Source organism: Haemorhous mexicanus, chromosome 5 (assembly GCF_027477595.1).
Source record: "Haemorhous mexicanus isolate bHaeMex1 chromosome 5, bHaeMex1.pri, whole genome shotgun sequence".
Taxonomy (NCBI): Eukaryota; Metazoa; Chordata; class Aves; order Passeriformes; family Fringillidae; genus Haemorhous; species Haemorhous mexicanus.
In genome coordinates this window covers 75,282,655-75,303,730 of record NC_082345.1, presented here as the reverse complement: position 1 = coordinate 75,303,730, position 21,076 = coordinate 75,282,655, and the positions used below count along the sequence as shown (strand labels likewise).

General features: G+C 58.9%; 3 protein-coding genes across 4 annotated transcripts; all 3 read left to right on the top strand.

Annotated features, from left to right (window-relative positions):
* Window positions 1-980: 980 nt before the first annotated feature.
* Window positions 981-4,562, top strand: LOC132328136 (uncharacterized). Its single transcript, XM_059847902.1, has 5 exons — window positions 981-1,014; window positions 1,659-1,743; window positions 2,252-2,635; window positions 3,279-3,404; window positions 4,176-4,562. The coding sequence occupies exons 2-5, from the start codon at window positions 1,686-1,688 to the stop codon at window positions 4,262-4,264; spliced, it is 657 nt and encodes a 218-aa protein (XP_059703885.1). The 5' UTR covers window positions 981-1,014; window positions 1,659-1,685; the 3' UTR covers window positions 4,265-4,562.
* Window positions 4,563-5,513: 951 nt separating this feature from the next.
* On the top strand, window positions 5,514-11,333 carry TSPAN33 (tetraspanin 33). 2 transcript variants are annotated; one of them, XM_059847635.1, is made up of 8 exons: window positions 5,514-5,736; window positions 7,141-7,198; window positions 7,312-7,439; window positions 7,549-7,623; window positions 7,718-7,813; window positions 8,065-8,193; window positions 8,949-9,110; window positions 9,556-11,333. In XM_059847635.1, exons 1-8 carry the CDS (start codon window positions 5,518-5,520, stop codon window positions 9,655-9,657), a joined length of 969 nt encoding a protein of 322 aa, XP_059703618.1. In that variant the 5' UTR covers window positions 5,514-5,517; the 3' UTR covers window positions 9,658-11,333. The 2 variants fall into 2 exon arrangements, with proteins under 2 accessions (XP_059703618.1, XP_059703620.1); XM_059847637.1 differs by having other exon boundaries at window positions 5,595-5,770.
* Window positions 11,334-12,459: 1,126 nt separating this feature from the next.
* SMO (smoothened, frizzled class receptor) lies at window positions 12,460-20,195 on the top strand. Its single transcript, XM_059847638.1, has 12 exons — window positions 12,460-12,724; window positions 15,351-15,556; window positions 16,087-16,296; window positions 16,402-16,574; window positions 16,727-16,946; window positions 17,032-17,155; window positions 17,235-17,327; window positions 17,526-17,634; window positions 17,796-17,981; window positions 18,250-18,398; window positions 18,483-18,617; window positions 18,800-20,195. Exons 1-12 carry the CDS (start codon window positions 12,475-12,477, stop codon window positions 19,285-19,287), a joined length of 2,343 nt encoding a protein of 780 aa, XP_059703621.1. The 5' UTR covers window positions 12,460-12,474; the 3' UTR covers window positions 19,288-20,195.
* Window positions 20,196-21,076: the final 881 nt, after the last annotated feature.

Below are 21,076 nucleotides of genomic sequence, written 5' to 3'. Positions count from 1 at the left end.
ATATACATTAATAATATACATAAAATATACATAAATATACATAAAATAATGCTTATTTGTAATGTAATGATACTAATATATACTATTTGTAATCATTTGAGTTAATTATATAATGTAAGCATATTTTATTATATTGTTACAATAATTTTATATTTATACATTATTATATATCAATACATAAATACATTATTATACACAAATACATTTGTTATATATTAATACATCAATACATTACTATATTAATATCTTTTACATTAATAGTGCATATTTATGGAAACAAACTTGTAGTATGTGGAAAGAGATATTATAGTGTTTTGTTTTATTTTAATACCATATTATTATATTATATTATGCTATGTTAGTTATATTATATTATATTATATTATATTATATTATATTATATTATATTATATTATATTATATTAGTTATATTGCATTATATATATTATATTATATTATATTATATTATATTATATTATATTATATTATATTATATTATATTCCTATTTATATTATTTTATTCTTTATTATTATACCGTATCATGTTAAGATCCATTTTCTACAGAACATAAATAGCCTATAATATAAAACTCGTAATTTCTCTATATCCTTTGTACAATATAAATTTATTTGCATATATGATAATGTCCTACACACACTTTTAATCCATCAAAATATAAACTTTAAAAAACTTAAACATAGGAAAACTTAATACAAACTTTAAAAACTTAATAAATTGTATGGATATCTGGTATGGAATATATTATTAAAAATGGGATCAGATCTTCTGCTTTATTTCTCTTCTGGGCAGGGATGGGCACAGCTGGGTGGGCATGGGAAACATCTGGATGGGGCACAGCCGGGCAGGACACATCTGGGCTGGGCAGTGGCACAGCTGGCCGGGGCACATCTGGATGACCAGGGCACATCTGGCGGGGCGGGGCCGGGGCGGGGCCGGGCGGTGGCGCCGGGGCGGGGCCGGGCTGAGCGCGGCACGGGCGGCGGCGGAGCACGGTGAGGGGCCGGGGCCGGGGGTGTCCCCTCTCCCCGGCGGGGCCGGGTCGGGCCGGGGGCTGTCGGGGCTCCGACCATCCCGGGGGCCGGGGGCTGCTGCCCACCGCGCTGCCCTACACCCACCCCCGCCCCCTGCCCAGCCCCCAGCCCCATAATCCCCTCGCCCATGCTCGGTAACTGCCCAGCCCCATAAACCCCCACCCCCTGCCCTATAACTGCCCAGACCCCAGCCCCATAATCCCCTCGCCCCCCGCCCTACAGCTGCCCCAGACCCCTGCCCCATAAACCCCCGCCCCCTGCCCAGCCCCCAGCCCCATAATCCCCTCGCCCATGCTCTCCAACTGCCCAGCCCCCAGCCTCATTATCTCCCCGCCCCCTGCCCTATACCTGCCCGGCCCCCAGCCCCACAATTCCCTCGCCCATGCCCTATAACTGCTCCAACCCCCTGCCCCATCAACCCCCAGCCCCAAAAACCCCCGCCCCCTGCCCTATACCTGCCCAGCCCCCAGCCCCAAAACCCCCCAGCTCACAGCGGGTGTGGGGGGTTGGATACCCCCGGGGTCCCTCCCTCGCCATGGGGGGCTGTGTTTGGGGTGCCCCCAGGGTTTTGAGGTGCCCCGCTGTTGAGGGTGCCGTTCCCCCAGGCGCTGCCCGGTTCGGATGCCGGCAGGATGGCGCTGCTCCCCGTCGTGGCGCTCTTGGCTCTGTGCCCCCTCCTCGCCCGGCCAGGTACCCACCGGCAGTGGGGTGGGGGGTTCGGGCAGAGCCCCCGCTCCCCTGGGACCCCCTTCCCAACCCCCCTTTCCTCCCCTGCGCGGAGACCGCGGCGGGGATCCCGAGGGGAGGGCGGGGAACCGTTCCTGGCAGGGTGGTGACTCACGGGGCGGCTGCTTGGCACCACCGAGCCCTCGGTGCTGGCACCAGGGCCTGGCACCACCGAGCCCTCGGTCCTGGCACCACCGAGCCCTCGGTGCTGGCACCACCGAGCCCTCGGTGCTGGCACCAGGACCTGGCACCACCGAACTCCCGGTGCTGGCACCACCGAACTCCCGGTCCTGGCTCCTCTGAGCCCCCGCTCTTGACGCCTCCGAGCCCTCGGTCCTGGCGCCACCGGCCGTGTCCCCACAGATGTCCCCTGTCCCCTTCAGAGCCCGTTTGTCCCAGGGGTGGCCCCTCTGCCCCTCTGTACCCCATCCCTGGTGTCACCGCGAGCTGACCCCGCCGTGTCCCCTCCTAGACCAGCCTCCTGTCACCGTCACGGTGACAGCGGCCATCGGCGAGGACGCCTGCCTGCCCTGCGGCACGCAGCCCTGGGGTGACCTGCGCGGGGTCACCCTCAGCTGCACCCACCAGGCCGGCGGCCACCACGCCGTCCCCGTCCTCAGCCACCGCCTGGGCTGGCAGCCGCCGCCCCCCGAGCCGGGCTGGCACCCGCCCGTGCAGCCCGACAGCCGCTTCAGGGGCAGGGTGGCCTTCTGCGCCGCGGGGACAGGGGACAGCGGCGTGTCCCTGCTGCTGAGGAACCTCAGCGATCCCGATTTCGGGAATTATTCCTGCTACGCCGCCCGCGCCGCCGCCCCGGAGCTCCTCTGCTCCCTGGTGCTGCAGCCCGCGGTGGCAGGTGAGCGGGGCGTGGGTGGCACTGTCCCTTTTGGGGTCCCTCAGTTCTGGTGTGTCCAGCCCTGGGCGCTGCCAGAAGTTGGGGGTGCCCCATTCCCTGCTGTATGTATCACCTGCCTTGTCCCCTGGTCCATCCCTGTCCCCATCTGGGTGGTACCCCACACTCTTCACCCCAACTTGGGGTCCCCCCGTTCCCTGGCACATCTGTCACTTCCTCCATCCCTGTTCCCATCTGGATGGTGCCAGAATTTGGGGATGTCCCCGATTCCCTGACCCATCTGTCACCTCTTCCAGCTCTGTCCCCATCTGGGTGATGCCAGGTGTCCCTGGTCTGTTCCCCTGTCCTGTTTGGGATCCCCACAAGGTGTCTGTCCCTTGTCCCACCTGAGCAGTGCCAGGTGTCCCTGCCCTGTTCCCCACAAGGTGTCTGTCCCTTGTCCCACCTTGGCAGTTCCAGGTGTCCCTGCCCTGTTCCCCTGCCATGTTTGGGGTCCCCACATGCCCTGACGTGTCCCTTGTCCCTGGTGTGTCTGTCTGTCCCCGGCTGCTCCCCCGGGGCAGTTTGGGGTTCCCCCAGCCTGGCATGGCATAGGGAGGAGGGGGTGGCTCCGCTGGTGTCCCCACGTGCCAATGTCACCCCACAGAGGTCCCCAAGGCCACGGAGCCGGACATGCTCATGGTGATTTGTGTCCTCACGGCTGCCTTCACCGCGGTGGCCATCGGGGTGCTGGTGTGTGCCCGCTGCCAGGGCCACTGCTGGGGGCGCACAGGTGGGTCTGGGGCACAAAGGGGGTGCTGGGGGGCACTGGGGTGTGGGGGGCACAAAGGGGGTGCTGGGGGGCACTGGGATGTAGGGGGCACAAAGGGGGTGCTGGGGGGCACTGGGGTGTGGGGGGGCACAAAGGGGGTGCTGGGGGGCACAAAGGGGGTGCTGGGGAGCACTGGGATGTGGGGGGGCACAAAGGGGAGTGCTGAGGGGCACAAAGGGGGTGCTGAGGGGCACAAAGGGGGGTATGGGGGGCTGGGGGACACAGGGGGGATGTTGTAGGATGGGGGCAGTTGGAGACTCCCCTGGTCCACTGAGGATGGCATTCTGTGTGGGGAGGGGATTTCCAGTTCCTTTGTGGGGATGGGATGGGGTGGGATCCATGGGGTGGGATGAGATGGGATCCATGGGGTGGGATGGGATGGGATCCATGGGATGGGATGGGATCTATGGGATGGGATGGGATGGGATGGGATGGGATGGGATGGGATGGGATGGGATGGGATGGGATGGGATGGGATGGGATCCATGGGATGAGATCCATGGGGTGGGATGAGATGGGATCTGATGGGACAGGATCCATGGGACGGGACAGGATGGGATGGGATGAGGGTGAGGAGGGAATGGGGTGGGGATGAGAATGGGGATGAAGACAGGGCAGAGATGAGGACAAGGGTGCAGATGGTGACGGGACAAGGGCGGGGACAGGGATGGGGATGGGGACAGCTCTGTGTGGGCCAGGCTTGTCCCGTGTCCCCACTCACTGTCCCCTCAGCGCGGGGCCCAGCCCAGGAGCCCGCAGCCGTGGCTGCAGGGGAAGAAGGAGAGGTGGCCTTGGGTGACATCAAGAGTGCCAGCACCTGAGGCCACCCCCAGCTGGACAGGTCCTCGTGTGACACCGGGGCAGGACACGGCCCCAACTGGCCCAATGGGGGGGACAGGGCTGGGGCAATGTTCTGGGGTGGGGGTGCAGGATGGGTTTGGGGGGTGCATGATGGTTTGGGGTGGGGGGCTCTGCTCGGACCCCCGGGGATGGGCAGGGGACAGCGCAGGGGGTCCGAGCTGTGTCCCCCCTTGCCCTCCAGGGGACACCCAAACCCAGGGGTCCCATGGCTGGGGGGGGACAAACCCTGAGACCCCAAATAAAGAGTGTTGCTCCAGAGTGGGGGTGACCCCTCCTTCCCACCCGTCAGGGGGCTTGGGGGGCCCTTTTAGGGCTGGGCTGTGGGGGTAACAGGGTGTCCCCATTTAGGGACAAGCTGTGGGGTAACAGGGTATCCCCATTTAGGGACAAGCTGTGGGGTCACGGGGTGTCCCCGTTTAGGGCTGGGCTGTGGGGGCCACAGGGTGTCCCCATTTAGGGAGAGGCTGTGGGGTCCCATGTTGTCCCCGTTTAGGGCTGGGCTCTGGGGGTCACAGAGTGTCCCCATTTAGGGACAGGCTGTGGGGTCACGGGGTGTCCCTGTTTAGGGGTGGCTCTGGGGTCACGGGGTGTCCCTGTTTAGGGGTGGCTCTGGGGTCCCATGTTGTCCCCGTTTAGGAGTGGCTCTGGGGTCACGGGGTGTCCCTGTTTAGGGGTGGCTCTGGGGTCCCATGTTGTCCCCGTTTAGGGGTGGCTATGGGGGTCATGGAGTGTCCCCATTTAGGGACAGGCTGTGGGGCCCCATGTTGTCCCCGTTTAGGGGTGGCTCTGGGGTCACGGGGTGTCCCCGTTTAGGGGTGGCTCTGGGGTCACGGGGTGTCCCTGTTTAGGGGTGGCTCTGGGGTCACGGGGTGTCCCTGTTTAGGGGTGGCTCTCGGGTCACGGGGTGTCCCTGTTTAGCGGTGGCTCTGGGGTCACGGGGTGTCCCTGTTTAGGGGTGGCTCTGGGGTCACGGGGTGTCCCTGTTTAGGGGTGGCTCTGGGGTCACGGGGTGTCCCTGTTTAGGGGTGGCTCTGGGCTCACGGCGTCCCCAAGCGCGCTGGTTCCCCCACGGCCGCTGGGCGGCGCTGTTGGCGGAGGGGCAGGGCTGGCCACGCCCACGGACACGCCCACCATTGGGCCCTTTAAATCACAGACAGGTGCGGCAGCCCGCTGGGGCGGGACCCGCGCGGCTGAGTGACGGGGCGGTTATCCAATGGGAAGGCAGAGTGGGGAATGTCCAGCCAATGAATCGGCGGGAAGGGGAACGGGACTGGGGGCGGGGCTCAGTGGCGCTCGCCGCGGGGCGAAGCGGGGACCGGTCTGGTTCGGCTCCGCTCGGCTCCGTTCGGCCCCGCTCGGCCATGGCGAAGCGGGCCGCGGTCCCCGCCGGGCCCCTCGGGGACGATTTCTCCTTCGTGAGCCCGGTGGCCAAGTACGTGCTCTTCTTCTTCAACCTGCTCTTCTGGGTGAGTGCGGGGACACCGGGGCACCCCGCTCCCGAAGGACGTCCGGACCTGGGGGCTGTCCGCATCCCTGCATCCCACTGGGACACCGGCATCCCCGGCATCCCCGGGGCCCCCTATTCCTGAGATCCCACCGACACCCCCAGCCCCTGGGAATGTCTCCATCCCTGAACCCTCTTGGGAACCCCCATACCCAGAGACCCCCAGCCCTTGGAATGTCTCCATCCCTCAACCCTTTTGGGCCCCCATCTCCGGGACGCCCCAGCCCCTGGGAATATCTCCATCCCTGAACTCTGCTAGGACCCCCCATCCCTGAGATCCCACCGGCACCCCCAGCCCTGGGAATGTCTCCATCCCCGAATCCTTTTGGGATCCCCCATCCCCAGGGACCCCCGGCCCTCTCTCCAGCCCGGGACATTTTTGGGACCCCACATTCCTGGGATCCCACAACCCACCTCCATCCCCAGGATTCCACTGGGAACCCTTTGGCTTTGGAGCTGTCCCCACCCCTGGTCCCCACTGCAATCCGCTCTCCTCGGGATCCCTGGAGTCCCCCAGCCCCAGTACCCCATTGTGTCCCCCCATTCCTGAGGGACTCCTGGTCCCTGGGGGTGTCCCCACCCCTGGACCCCACTGGATCCCCCATTCCAGAACCTACAGAAGGAGTTGCCCCATTCCCCGAGGGGATTTGGGGTCCTTTGGGTCCCCACCACTTCACCAGGACCCTTCCTGGCCCCACACAGGCGACAACCCCCCAGAGAGGGGGACAGAGGCCCCTCTTGTCCCCAGCCCACCCCAGGGACATCTCCCGCAAGGAAGCCACAATTTTATGTGTTTGGGGGCCTTGTTGATGGGGGTTTTTTTTATGTTTTGAGGGATTTTTATGTTTTTGAAAAGTTTTATATTTTGAGTATTTTTTTATGTTTCAGGGACTTTTTCAGAATATTATGGAGACTTTTGTACTGCTTGGGAAGTTTGGGGTTTTTTTTATGTTTGGGGGGTTTTGTGGGGAGTTTTTGCAGGGTTTTTTTGCGGGTTACTTCCGTGTTTGCAATCCTATTTTTGAGGAAGTTTCTCGCTTCCCATGAACCACATCCCTGTGTCCAGCCACCCGTAGAGGAACAGCACTGGCTGGCGAGTGACCTCCAGGGAGGTGGGGACAAATGTGGCCTCCAGGGAGGTGGGGATCGATGTGACCTCCCAATAGGAGGGGACAGATGTGACCTCCCAGTAGGAGGGAACACAGTGGACACCGTGTGACAAGGGGAAACTGAGGCAGTGGCTGCATCCCTGGCTTTGGGGGGCTGCAGGTGGGGCCGTGGGTGTGGCGCGGGGGTGGTGACAGCTGCGGGGTCACCTGTGTCCCTCTGCAGATGATCTCCATGGTGATGGTGGCCGTGGGGGTGTACGCCCGGCTGCTGAAGCACGCAGGTGAGCTCGGGGGCTCCCCAGCCCTGCTGGTTCCGAGCCACCAGCACGCTGGGGGTGGCACATGGGGTCCTGGGGATGCTGGCAGTGTGGTGACAGCTTGCCCGTGGTGACAGAAGCGGCCATGGCGTGCCTGGCAGTGGACCCTGCCATCCTCCTCATCGTGGTGGGCGTCCTCACCTTCCTCATCACCTTCTGCGGCTGCGTCGGCTCCCTGCGGGAGAACATCTGCCTGCTGCAGATGGTGAGTCCTGCCAGGGGTGGGGACCCTGCTGGGGACCCTGGTGGCATCTCGGTGCTCCCCTCGCCGTCACATTCCTCTTCCCCTCACCGTCACCTTCCTCTTCCCACAGTTCTCCGTCTGCCTGACCATCATCTTCCTCCTGCAGCTGGCGGCCGGCGTGCTGGGCTTTGTGTTCTCTGATAAGGTACTGATAAGGGAGGGCAGCGGGGGTGCGGGGTGACCCCAGCCCTGTCCTGCTGGGTGACAGCCTTGCTGCTGTCCCTCTGTTTGTCCCCCAGGCCCGCGGGAAGGTCAGCGAGATCATCAATGGGGCCATCGTGCATTACCGGGATGACCTGGACCTGCAGAACCTCATCGATTTCGGGCAGAAGGAGGTGATGGGGGGCCTGCAGGGTCGGGGGGTCCCTCCACTGGATGAGGACATGTCCCTATTTCCATGTCAGGCTTACATCTGTGGGGTAGCACAGGCTGGGGACGTTGGATGGCTCTTCCAAGATGTTCATGGTGATGTCCTGCCTGGCACGGGGAGGTTGGGGAGGGCTGGGGGCACAAAGAGCCCTGAGTGTCCTGTCCCCCTGCCGTGGCTGGGGTCCCCTCCCCGCTGAGCCCCGTGCCCTGCCTGCAGTTCAGCTGCTGCGGGGGTGTCTCCTACAAGGACTGGTCCCAGAACATGTACTTCAACTGCACGGCCGCCAACCCCAGCCGTGAGCGCTGCTCTGTGCCCTTCTCCTGCTGCCTGCACGACACTGACCAGGTCTGTGCTGGGCTGGCCTCAGGGGACCCTGCCCCGTGCCTGTCCTCCCTGCCCGGGGGCTGGGCTGGGCCTGGAGCCCTGCCCAGGGGGAGGGAACACATTTGGACCCCATCCCACCCTCTGGGTTGGGGTTGTTCCCCTGTCCCCCACTCTGGGTTTGGGGTTCCCCCGTCCCCCCCTCTGGGCTGGGGTTGTTCCCTCGTCCCCCCTCTGGGCTGGGGTTGTTCCCCCGTCCCCCCTCTGGGCTGGGGTTGTTCCCTCGTGCCCCACTCTGGGTTTGGGGTTCCCCCGTCCCCCACTCTGGGCTGGGGTTGTTCCCCCGTCCCACCCTCTGGGCTGGGGTTGTTCCCCCGTCCCACCCTCTGGGCTGGGGTTGTTCCCCCGTCCCCCCCTCTGGGCTGGGGTTGTTCCCTCGTCCCACCCTCTGGGCTGGGGTTGTTCCCTCGTCCCACCCTCTGGGTTTGGGTTCCCCAATTCCACCCTCTGGGTTTGGGTTCCCCCGTCCCAACCGCTGGGTTTGGGGACTCCTGTGTGGAAATGCTGTGATGAGGTGGGGGAGAATTCTCTCTCTCCAGAGCTGGAATTGGCTCTTTGGGGCCAGGTGGCTCTGGAGGGCTGCTGTGGGGACACTGAAGAAGGGGACACCCCACCAAGGCAAGGGCCAGAGCTCCTGGGCAGGGCACAGCTGCCCCCCAGGAGCAGGGAGCCCAGTGTGTTCTGTCCTCAGCCCCTCTGTGCTCTGTCCCCTCTTCCAGGCTGTCATCAACACCATGTGTGGCCACGGGATGCAGGCCAGGGGCTACCTGGAGGCCAGTGCCTTCATCCACACCAACGGCTGCATCGACAAGCTGGTCAACTGGACCCACAGCAACCTCTTCCTGCTGGGGGGCATCACCCTGGGGCTGGCCCTGCCCCAGGTATGGGGCTGGGGCACTGCGGGGGACAAGGGGCCACCCCAGAGCTCTGCTTTGTGAGGGTTTTTTGGGGAGCTGCCTTGATGGTGGCTGGTTGTGAGATGGGGAAGTCGGGATGGGATTTTGGGTGGGGCAGTGGCACAAATGTCAGGTGGGGGGGCATGGGGTGACACTGCCTGGTGTGGCTCAGTACCTCCCTCTCCCCCGTCCCTCTTGCTCTTTCTCTCCTTCCTCTTCTTCTCCCACTTCCCTCTTCTCCTTCCCTCCCTCTCCCTTTCTCTCCCCGCTTCCTCTTCCCTTTCCCCTTCCTCTCTCATTTCCTTCCCTGTTCCCTGTTCCTCTTTCTCTTCCCTTCTCCTTCCTCTTCCTCTCCCCTTCCTCTCCCCATTCCTCTCCCTTTCCCACTCCCTTCCTCTCTTGTTTCCCTCCCCGTCCCTCTCCCCTCCAGCTGGTGGGCATCGTCCTGGCGCGGCTCCTCATCAACCAGATCCGCGACCAGATCAAGCTGCAGCTCTACAACCAGCAGCACCGGGCAGACCCCTGGTCCTGAGCCCGCACCGTCCCCGCGGCACGGCGGCGCTCCGGGGCCATTCCCGATGCCCGGATCCGCGGGGACAGCCCGAGGGGCTCCGCTGGAGGAGAGGGAACGCGGATCGGCGGTGGCCGCACAGGAGACTCCGTGCCTTTGGCAGCCGGTGCTGAGCTCGGCCTGGAGGGGCTCTGCTGAAGCAGCGCCGGCGAATCGCTGTCTGTCTGTCTGTCCGTCCGTCCTGCTGGCGCACAAAGCTTCGCACTGGGATGTGCTTCCCCTCCCCGCGTGTGCTGGAGAAGGACGTTTGTCTGTCTGTCTGTCTGTCTGTCTGTCTGTCTGCCTGCCCGTGCACCGAGCTGCCTTCGCCCAGGCCGGGCTGCGGGACCGGGGACATTCCCCCCCGTGGCCGGGAGTCCGTCTCGGTGTCCCTGGCCGCGGGGACAGCCGAGGGCACAGCAGGGCTGACCCAGGCCCAGCCGAGGTGCCGGGCTGTGCCCATTCCTTGGCTTTCCCGGACAATAAAGACACGAGGCCGGACGCTCCGAGCTGTGCCAGGCTGCGCAGGCGGGGGACACCGCGGTGGCTCTGGGGGCGGACAGAGGCCGCGCCAGGCCCTGGGCTCTTGTGAGACCCCAAAACGAGGAGGGAACGCGGCTGAGGGCCTGGCCCGGCCCCTCGGAGCTGTCGCAAACCCGTGGGTGGAGTTCTTCGGGGTTGGGTTTTTAGGTTTTGGGTTTTTTTCTTTTAATTTTCCCCTCAGCTCGGGCTGGGTGGTCCCTCCCGCGGAGGGAGCCGGGATGCGGCCCAGCGCCCGGCTCTTTGTGTGCGGCCGGGAGGCTTCTCTCCCATAAAAAAACCTTTTTTTTGGCTTTTTTCCCCCTCAAAATCCGCCTCATCCCCCCGCCGAAATGTGATTTCTTCTCCCAAAAGTGATTGCCTCTCCGAGCAATGGCACCTCCCCGCAAAAAGCGTGATTTTTTCCCCCTCCAAAACTCACTTTTTTTTCTCAAAACTTCCCCTCTGAAGAGCTACTTCTCGCCCCGAAAAAGCAAGTTTACTCCAAGACGTAGCTGCTCTCCAAAAAAATGACTTTTCCCCCTCAAAAACCCCATCTTTTCTCCCCAAAAGCAACTTTTCTTCCCCCTAAAGGGACTTGTCCCCAAAAAAACAACTTTTCTTTACCCAAAAGTGTCTTTTGTCCCCCCCAAACTGATTCCCCCCCAAAAATTAACTTAGCCCTAAAAAAAGAACTTTCCTCCACAAAAATCAAGTTTTCTCCCCCAAAATTATCTTTTCTCTCCTAAAATTGATTTTTTCCTGAAAAGAGTACCCCCCAAAAAAGAAACTTTTTTTCCCCAGAAAAAGTGTATTTTGTCCCAAAAAAGTAAGTTTTTTCTCCCCAAAAAGTAACTCTTCCCTTTAAAAAGTAACTTTTCTTCTCCCAAAAGTGGCTTCTTTCCCCACAAAGGCAACTTTTCACCTCCAAAAAGTAACTCTTTACTCACAAAGGCCTTTTCATCAGAAGGACATTTTATTTGAAAGAAAAAAAAAAGGATCTTTTCCTCACAAGAAGGAAATTTTCCTTCACAAAATTGGTATTTTCCTCATGTAAAGTGATGTTTTTGTCACAAAAGAGACTTTTTCCTTCAAAAATTGGACCTTTTCTTCATAAGAATAAACTTTTCCCTCACAAATAGTGACTTTTTCCTCACAAAAAGAGACTTTTTCTTCAAAACCAGGAACTTTTCCCTCACTATAGGTGACATTTTCCTCACAAGTGAATTTTTTTCTCATGAAAAGGGAACTTTTACCTCCCAAAAGTGACTTTTTCCTCCCAGAAGGGACATTTTCTTCACAAAAAGGGACTTTTTCCTCACAGGAGTGACTTTTTCCTCCCAAAAAGGAACTTTTCCTTCAGAAAAAACAACCTTTCCCTCACAAAAAGTGACTTTTTTCCTCACGCGGGAGTTTTTCTGCACAAATAGGAACTTTTCCCCTCAGAAAAAGGAATATTTTCCCCAAAAAATGTGACTTTTTCTCACAAAAAGCCATTTTTTCGTCACAAAGGCCTTAGGTGAGGGGGACTTTTCCCCTCACTTTTTAGCGACTTTTTTCCTCACAAAAAGGAACTTTTCCTTACCAAAAGTGACTCTTTAGTCACGAGAGGAACTTTTTCCTCACAAAAGGAGACTCTTTCCTCCCCAAAAAAATCATTTTCCTTCACTTTTCAACGACTTTTTCCCTCATAAAAAGGAACTTTTCCTGACCAAGAGTGACTCTTTTGTCATGAGAGGAACTTTTTCCTCACAAAAGGAGACTTTTCCTCCTGAAAATAATCACTTTCCATCACTTTTTAGCGACTTTTCCCCTCACTTTTAGCGACTTTTTCCTCCCAAAAATGGAACTTTTCCTCACAAAATGGAACTTTTCCTCACAAAAAGGAACTTTCCCTCAGAAAGGGGGAACTTTTCCTCAGAAAAAGCAAACTTTTCCTGACCAAAAGCGACTCTTTCCTCGCGAGAGGAACTTTTTCCTCACAGAAGGGGACTCTTTCCTCCCCAAAAAAAGACTTTTCCCTCACTTTTCAGCGACTTTTCCCCTCACAAATCGCGTCTCTTACCCTCCGCAGCGCTTCCCCCGCGGTCCCTCCCTCAGCCCGCCCCGGCGGGGGGCGCGGGCCGGGCCGGGCCGCGGGCGGCGGCGGCGGCGGAGGAGGAGGAGCAGCAGCAGCGGGGCCGCTCCGCTCGCTCCCGGCGAGCCCAACAAAGGCGGCGGGGCCATGGCGGGCCCCTCGCCCCGCTGCCAGCCGCCCTAAGCCCGCCGAGCACCGCCGCGATGTGGCCGGGCCGCGGCGGGCGGCGCTGGGCGCTGGCGCTGGCCCTGGCGCTGGCCCTGGGCGGGCGCTGCCCCGCCGCCCCCAACGCCTCGGCCGGGCCCCCGCGCTGCCGCCGCCCCGCGCCCTGCGAGCGGCTCCGCTTCGGCGCCTGCCTGGGCTCCGCGCTGCCCTACGCCGCCACCTCCACGCTGCTGGCCACCGACTCCGCCTCGCAGGAGGAGGCGCACGGGAAGCTGCTGCTCTGGTCCGGTACGGACGGGACGGCACCGGGAGCGGGGAGAGTGCGGGAGAGGCCCGGGATGGGGCTGGAGGGGGATGGGGAGCCGGGAAGGGGGGGAGAGCTTGGAGGAGGGTTTGGGTGTAGTGGGGGAGGGCTGGGGATGGGTACAGTATAGAAAACTTTATAGAGGGGGTTTGGGCATGGGTACAGTGTAGAAAAGTGCCTAGCAGGGAGCTGGGGATGGGTACAGTACAGAAAACTGTATAGAAAACTTTATAGAGGAGGTTTGGGCATGGGTAGAGTATAGAAAAGTGCCTAGCAGGGGCTGGGGATGGGTACAGTATAGAAAACTTTATAGAGGGGGTTTGGGGATGGGCACAGTATAGAAAAGTGCCTAGCAGGGGGCTGGGGATGGGTAAAGTACAGAAAACTGTATAGAAAACTTTATAGAGGGGGTTTGGGCATGGGTACAGTATAGAAAAGTGCCTAGCAGGGGGCTGGGGATGGGTACAGGATAGAAAACTTTATAGAAAACTTTATAGAGGGGGTTTGGGCATGGGTACAGTGTAGAAAAGTGCCTAGCAGGGAGCTGGGGATGGGTACAGTACAGAAAACTGTATAGAAAACTTTATAGAGGAGGTTTGGGGATGGGTAGAGTATAGAAAAAGTGCCTAGCAGGGGGCTGGGGATGGGTACAGTATAGAAAAGTGCCTAGCAGGGGGCTGGGGATGGGTACAGTATAGAAAACTTTATAGAGGGGGTTTGGGGATGGGTACAGTATAGAAAAGTGCCTAGCAGGGGGCTGGGGATGGGTAAAGTACAGAAAACTTTATAGAGGGGGTTTGGGCATGGGTAGAGTATAGAAAAGTGCCTAGCAGGGGGCTGGGGATGGGTAAAGTACAGAAAACTGTATAGAAAACTTTATAGAGGGGGTTTGGGCATGGGTACAGTATAGAAAAGTGCCTAGCAGGGAGCTGGGGATGGGTACAGTACAGAAAACTGTATAGAAAACTTTATAGAGGAGGTTTGGGCATGGGTAGAGTATAAAAAAGTGCCTAGCAGGGAGCTGGGGATGGGTACAGTATAGAAAACTTTATAGAGGGGGTTTGGGCATGGGTAGAGTATAGAAAAGTACCTAGCAGGGGGCTGGGGATGGGTAAAGTACAGAAAACTTTATAGAGGGGGTTTGGGGATGGGTAGAGTATAGAAAAGTGCCTAGCAGGGGGCTGGGGATGGGTACAGTATAGAAAACTGTATAGCACTGGCCTGAGAATGATTAGAGCATAGAAGACTGTATAGAGCAAGGCTGGGGATGGGTACAGTACAGAAAACTGTATAGCGCTGGCCTGAGAATGAGTAGAGTACAGAAAACTGTATAGCACATATCTGGGGATGGGTACAATACAGAAAACTGTATAGCACATATCTGGGGATGGGTACAGTATAGAAAACTGTAACAAAACATTGTAGATGGGTACAGTACAGAGGGCAGCTGTAGATTGGGTACAGGGGGTGGGTATGGGACAGCACAGGCCCAGGGGTGGGTGCAGTCTAGAAAACTCCATAGTGGGTACAGGGGATGGGTACAGAATACAGAGGAGCAGTAGGTTGGCACAGAGAGGGGTACAGTGTAGAAAACTGATTGAAAAGGGAGTGGAGATGGGCAGAGTATAGAAAACTGATTGAAAAGGGACTGGAGATGGGTACAGTGTAGAAAACTGATTGAAAAGGGACTGGAGATGGGTACAGTGTAGAAAATTGATTGAAAAGGGACTGGAGATGGGTACAATGTAGAAAACTGGTTAAAGAGGGAGTGGAGATGGGTACAGTATAGAAAACTGGTTAAAAAGGGAGTGGAGATGGGTACAGTATAGAAAACTGGTTAGAAAGGGAGTGGAGATGGGTACAGTACAGAAAACTGGTTAAAGAGGGAGTGTAGATGGGTACAGTATAGAAAACTGGTTAAAAGGGGACTGGAGATAGGTGCAGCACGGAGGGGAGCAGTATAGTGGGTGTCTGGGGATGGGCACAGTACAGAAAGCTACAGCTGAGGAGTAGAGATTGTGTAATGTGGAGAGGAGCAGGAGATTGGGGTCCAGGGAGGGTGTGGTGTAGAGGGGGAACAGGATAGAATGGCCTCAGAGATGGGTACAGCAGGAGTACCAGGACATGGGTGCAGTATAGAAAATGGTTTTTCAGGGGCTGGGGGAGGGCACAGTGTGGAGGAGCAGCCCTGGTGATGGGCAAGGTGTCCCAGAGGACCCTCAGAGGGGTCACAGTTCTGTGTGGGTGCTGTGAGGACAGCAGGAGAGCCCCTCAGAGGGGTCCCAGTGCTGTGTGGGTGCTGTGGGGACAGCTGGAGAGCCTCACAGAGGGGTCCCAGTGCTGTGTGGGTGCTGTGGGGACAGCAGGAGAGCCTCACAGAAGGGTCCTGGTGCTGTGGGGGCAGCAGGAGAGCCCCACAGAGGGGTCCCAGGGCTGTGTGGGTGCTGTGCGGACAGCAGAAGGGCCCCTCAGAGGGGTCCCAGCGCTGTGTGGGTGCTGTGGGGACAGCAGGAGAGCCCCTCAGAGGAGTCCCAGAGCTGTGTGGGTGCTGTGGGGACAGCAGGAGGTGGCTGTGCCAGGGATGGTGACAGTGCTGTCCCCTCCCCGCAGGCCTGCGCAATGCCCCGCGCTGCTGGGACGTCATCCAGCCCCTGCTGTGCGCCGTCTACATGCCCAAGTGCGAGGATGGGCAGGTGGAGCTGCCCAGCCAGACCCTGTGCCAGGCCACCCGGGCACCCTGCACCATCGTGGAGCGCGAGCGCGGCTGGCCCGACTTCCTCAAGTGCACCACGGACCGCTTCCCCGAGGGCTGCCCGGTACGGCACGGGCACGCGGGAGCGGGGGGAAGGTCACTCTCTGGAGGAGAGAAGGGTTGGTGTCTTAGCCTGGAGAAGGGAAGGCTCCAGGGAGAGCTTCCAGCACATTCCAGGGCCTGGAGGGGCTCCAGGAGAGCTGTAGAGGGACTGGGGACAAGGCCTGCAGGGACAGGACACAGGGAATGGCTCCCAGTGCCAGAGGGCAGGCATGGATGGGATCTGGGAATGAGGAATTCCTGGCTGGGCTGGAACTGCCAGAGCAGCTGTGGCTGCCCCTGCATCCCTGGAGTGTCCCAGGCCAGGCTGGACACTGGGGCTGGAGCAGGCTGGGACAGTGGGAGGTGTCCCTGCCATGGCAGGGGTGGCACTGAGGGGCTCTGGGGTCCCTTCCCACCCAACCCATCCCATGATACCATGGTGATTCTATAGACCCCAGCTGTCCCCTGCCCTCCACAGGGGACTGATGTCCATCTTGGCCACGGGGGTGTCCCCTCTTCCTCCTCCTCACGGCCTGGTTTCCCCTCTGGCAGAACGAGGTGCAGAACATCAAGTTCAACAGCTCGGGGCAGTGCGAGGCGCCGCTGGTGAGGACAGACAACCCCAAGAGCTGGTACGAGGACGTGGAGGGCTGCGGCATCCAGTGCCAGAACCCGCTGTTCACCGAGAAGGAGCACCGCGAGATGCACGTCTACATCGCCGCCTTCAGCTCCGTCACCATCTTCTGCACCTTCTTCACCCTGGTGAGACACGGGCTCCTTCTGGGAGCTGTCCCCAGAAGGGGACGGGCACCGAGCTGTCCCCAGAAGGGGACGGGCACCAAGCTGTCGCTTTCTCCACCCCTCCAGGCCACGTTTGTTGCTGACTGGAGGAACTCCAACCGCTACCCCGCCGTCATCCTGTTCTACGTCAACGCCTGCTTCTTCGTGGGCAGCATTGGCTGGCTGGCACAGTTCATGGACGGCGCCCGCGACGAGATCGTGTGCCGGGCCGACGGCACCATGCGGCTGGGCGAGCCCACGTAGGTGTCACCTCCGTCCCCAGGGCTGTCCCCAGCACCAAGGAGGGCTCTCGGGGTTCCCTGGCCTCCTGGGAGCAGGGAGGGCGAGACCCCCGTGCTCCTGCGTGTCCCCTCACGGGGGTGGGTGACGCTCTCGCCTCACCTCTCCCCAGCTCCAACGAGACGCTGTCCTGCGTCATCATCTTCGTCATTGTGTACTACTCCCTGATGTCGGGCGTCATCTGGTTTGTCATGCTCACCTACGCCTGGCACACGTCCTTCAAGGCCCTGGGCACCACCTACCAGCCGCTGCTGGGCAAGACCTCCTACTTCCACCTCATCACCTGGTCCATCCCCTTCGTGCTCACCGTGGCCATCCTGGCCGTGGCGCAGGTAACGGGGCCACCGTCAGGGGATGGTGTCTCAGGGTGACACTGCAGCCAGCTGACCCTCCTGTCCCTGTCCCTGTCACTGCCAGGTGGACGGTGACTCTGTCAGTGGCATCTGCTTCGTGGGCTACAAGAACTACCGCTACCGAGCCGGCTTCGTGCTGGCCCCCATCGGGCTCGTGCTCATCGTGGGGGGCTATTTCCTCATCCGGGGTAGGTGTGGCTCTCCTCTGGGAAGGGACGGGGTCACCGTGGGTGTCCCCACACCCTGACCCCCTCATCCTCCCCGCAGGGGTCATGACGCTCTTCTCCATCAAGAGCAACCACCCCGGGCTGCTGAGCGAGAAGGCGGCCAGCAAGATCAACGAGACCATGCTGCGCCTGGGTGAGGGCTTCACCGGCACCGTTCCCCAGGGAATCGGGGTGGGAACGGGGGCATTTTGTCCCCTGAAGTCACACAGCCCCTTCCCGGGGTGGCAGCAGCAGGGGACAAAGCTGTGGTGGTGGTGGTGGCACGGCCCCAGTGTGGCGTCTTTGTCTCGGTGTCACTGGAGCTTGGCTGGATGTCCCTCTTCTGTTCCAGGCATTTTTGGCTTCCTGGCCTTTGGCTTCGTCTTCATCACCTTTGGCTGCCACTTCTATGACTTCTTCAACCAGGCCGAGTGGGAGCGCAGCTTCCGGGAATACGTCCTGTGAGTGGGACAGGGACAGGGGTGACGGGGACACGGTGGCACCACAGCGGACAGCTCCGCGTCCCCCCCCAGCAGTGCCACCCCATCCCCACCCCGCAGGGCTGTGGGGGCCGTGGGCTGTCCCCGCTCCTTACGGCCACTGTCCCCGTGTGTCCCCGCAGGTGTGAGGCCAACGTGACCATCGCCACGCAGACCAACAAGCCCATCCCGGACTGTGAGATCAAGAACCGGCCGAGCCTCCTGGTGGAGAAGATCAACCTCTTCGCCATGTTCGGCACCGGCGTCTCCATGAGCACCTGGGTCTGGACCAAGGCCACCCTGCTCATCTGGAAGCGCACCTGGTGCAGGTGGGACCCCGAGCGTGTCACCCCAGCTCCCTGGAGCCCTTCCTGCCCCATCCAGTGGGATGCTGGAGGACATTCCCAGATGTTTGTCCCTCAGCTCAGTGGGTTGTGGGCTCGCAGCAGCTCAGGAATGGGGTGGCCTCTCCCATGTGGTGTTTGTGGGACACTTCCATCCCCAAGGGACCCATTGCCCAGTCTGGTGTCCCCATGTGCAGGAGGGGGAGCTGGGGAGGGTCCCTGTGCCCCCAGCTGTGACAGCTGTGCCCTCCAGGCTGACGGGGCAGAGCGATGACCAGCCCAAGAGGATCAAGAAGAGCAAGATGATCGCCAAGGCCTTCTCCAAGCGCAAGGAGCTGCTGCGCGACCCGGGCCAGGAGCTGTCCTTCAGCATGCACACCGTGTCCCACGACGGCCCCGTGGGTACGTGTCTGGGGCAGGAACGTCCCCAGCAGCCCCCCAGGGTCCCCAAAGTCCTCCCTTAACCAGATCCCCCTGTCCCCACAGCCGGATTGGCGTTCAACATCAATGAGCCATCAGCCGACGTGTCCTCGGCGTGGGCCCAGCACGTCACCAAGATGGTGGCCAGGAGAGGGGCCATCCTGCCCCAGGACATCTCCGTGACACCCGTGGCAACACCTGGCAAGTCCTTGGGGACCTCGTGGGGAATGTCTGGGGGATGAGCCGGGCTAGGGGTGTGCAGGGAGGGTGTACACAGGTTGATGGAATATTTGGGATGGATCCCCGTGGGATCAGGTGGGGGGTTGGCGGGGGGCACAGGCGGGTCGTGGCCACTCACAGCCACCTCACCCCACATCCCCCAGTGCCACCAGAGGAGAGGGCCAACCTGTGGGTGGTGGAGGCCGACGTGTCCCCGGAGCTGCAGAAGCGCAGCGGCCGCAAGAAGAAGCGGAGGAAGAAGAAGAAGGAGGTGACCCCAGACCCCGAGCGCTGCCCGGGGCGCTCCGCCGTGCCCAGCGCCGTGCCTCGCCTGCCCCGCCTGCCCCCCCAGCCCTGCCTGGTGGCCTTTGCCCCCGATGTGCTGCCGGCCGTCCCGCCTGATGCCACCTTCCCCGGGGGCCCGTGGGACGGGCGCGGCCGCAGGGCCAACGTCCTGCACGTCATCAGCAACCCCTTCTGCCCCGAGAGCGGCGCCGCCGACGCCGAGAGCTGGCACCACAACGGGGGCCCCCTGTGGCCCCCCCAGCCCGGGGCAGCCAGGACTCAGGGCTGCCGGGCAGGGCTGGCCCCCATCCACTCTCGGACCAACCTGGTGGACGCGGAGCTGCTGGAGCCCGACTCGGACTTCTGATCCCAAAAGGGATGTGGGGAGGGCGTGGGGACACCAGGACCCGCCTGCTCCCACGGGATCCATCCCAAATGTTCCATCCACCTGACCACATCCCGTTTCTCCCCTTGGAGGGTCTGTCTCCGTGCACTTCCCAGCCTGGCGAGGTTTTGGGATTCCCTCCAGCGTCACCGGGAGAAAGGAGCTGTCAGTGGGACGAGCCCCAGCTCCCACAGGGATTTAGGGACCAGGGGGACACCTGGGGACAGCCTAGATCAGGGTAGATTTGGGGCAGCTCTGCCCCACCCACGGCTAGAGGTACGTAGAGCTCACCCCCACTTGTGCCAATAGCAAATTTTTTAAAATTTCTGATTTTTTAAATGTTTATCGTGATGCCTCTGCTCGGGGTGAGCAGCAGCAGCAGCAGTAGCAGCATCCCCGGTGTGCACCCCTGTTTTGGGTTCACCCCACTCCCTTCCGAGAGCCCAAAGTGCCTTCCAGCTCCCCAGAGAGCTGAGCCAGACCCAGACCAGGATTAGTGGGGTGGCAGCACCAGGGAGAGGGGACTGGGAGCACCTTGGGCTGCCTGGGTGCTCCTGAGCAAAAAAATAACCCCAAAAACCTCGGGGTGCTCGAGGTGAATCAGGGTCAGCAACCCCCAGGGCAAAGCTTTTTTTATTATTTTTTTAGGATAAAAAACAATAAAAATCAAGTCACAGCAAACCCAGAGGAGCCCTGAGGCAGGAGGGCTCCAGTCCCTGCTGGTGTTTGGATTTTCCCTATTTTTATTAAGTCCTGGTAGGCTCCTGGCTTTTTTTTTTTGGTTTTTGTTTTTTTTTCTGCTATCCCAGTGACCTCCACGGGTTCATTTTTGCTGTGTAAAGGAAAAAACTCTCCTGTATCAGTATTAAATTTACAGATTTTCAATCCCAGTGGCTGCTCTGGGCTCTTTTGGGGAGGGATCCATGCGGGAAAACATTTTGTGGGGGGAGTTGTCCTGTCTCCTAAAACCCTCTTGTTTCAAAAACTGCTTTAAAGTGTTTCAAACGGCTTTACAGCACCTTAAAAAGCGTTTCAAACTGCTTTAAAGCACACTAAAAACTGCTTTAAAGTGCTTGGAACCCCCTGTTCCACCTGCAGGAGGGAGCTCTGAGGGGCTGGGAATGCCCTCGGGGGCTGTGGGGACACTTTTGGGGACAGCTGGGCAGTTTTGGGGACAACTGGGGCCTCTGCCAGCAGGTGGCACCACGGGCTAAAATATCCCCCAAACCCCCAAAATTTGGGTAGCCCCAAATTTTGGGGTGCTCCTGGGTGGGGTCCCACTGAGACATCTGAAGTTTCCCACAGTGCTGGTGCTTTTTTTTGGGGGGAAAATGCTGCTTTTGGAAAAGATCCTTTTTTTATTTTGCTTGAGAGCCATGCAGCTGCAGGGTTTGGTTATCCTGCAAACCAGACCCTGAAATTTAGCTGGAATTGGTCAGTGGAAATTGCATTTTTCCAGGGTTTGTTATTTCTTTTTGGGCTGACCGTGCTACAGAGTCAAAGCTGGATTGTCTGGGATGAAACAAAGCATTTCTCTTTATCGCCCATTTTTGGGGCTTTATATATATTTTATTTTATGGTTTTCTTAGTTAAAAAATTCTAACATAACTATTCCTTAAAGATTTGCCATTTTGAAGCAGAAAAACCCACATTATTTTAATTTTGGAAGCAGCAGGAGATGTGCTGACAACGTCACATCCCCTCCCAAAAACCCCACCTTGATTTGGTGCAGGGGGAGAAAATTTTGAAGGAAGAAAACACCCCCAGTCTG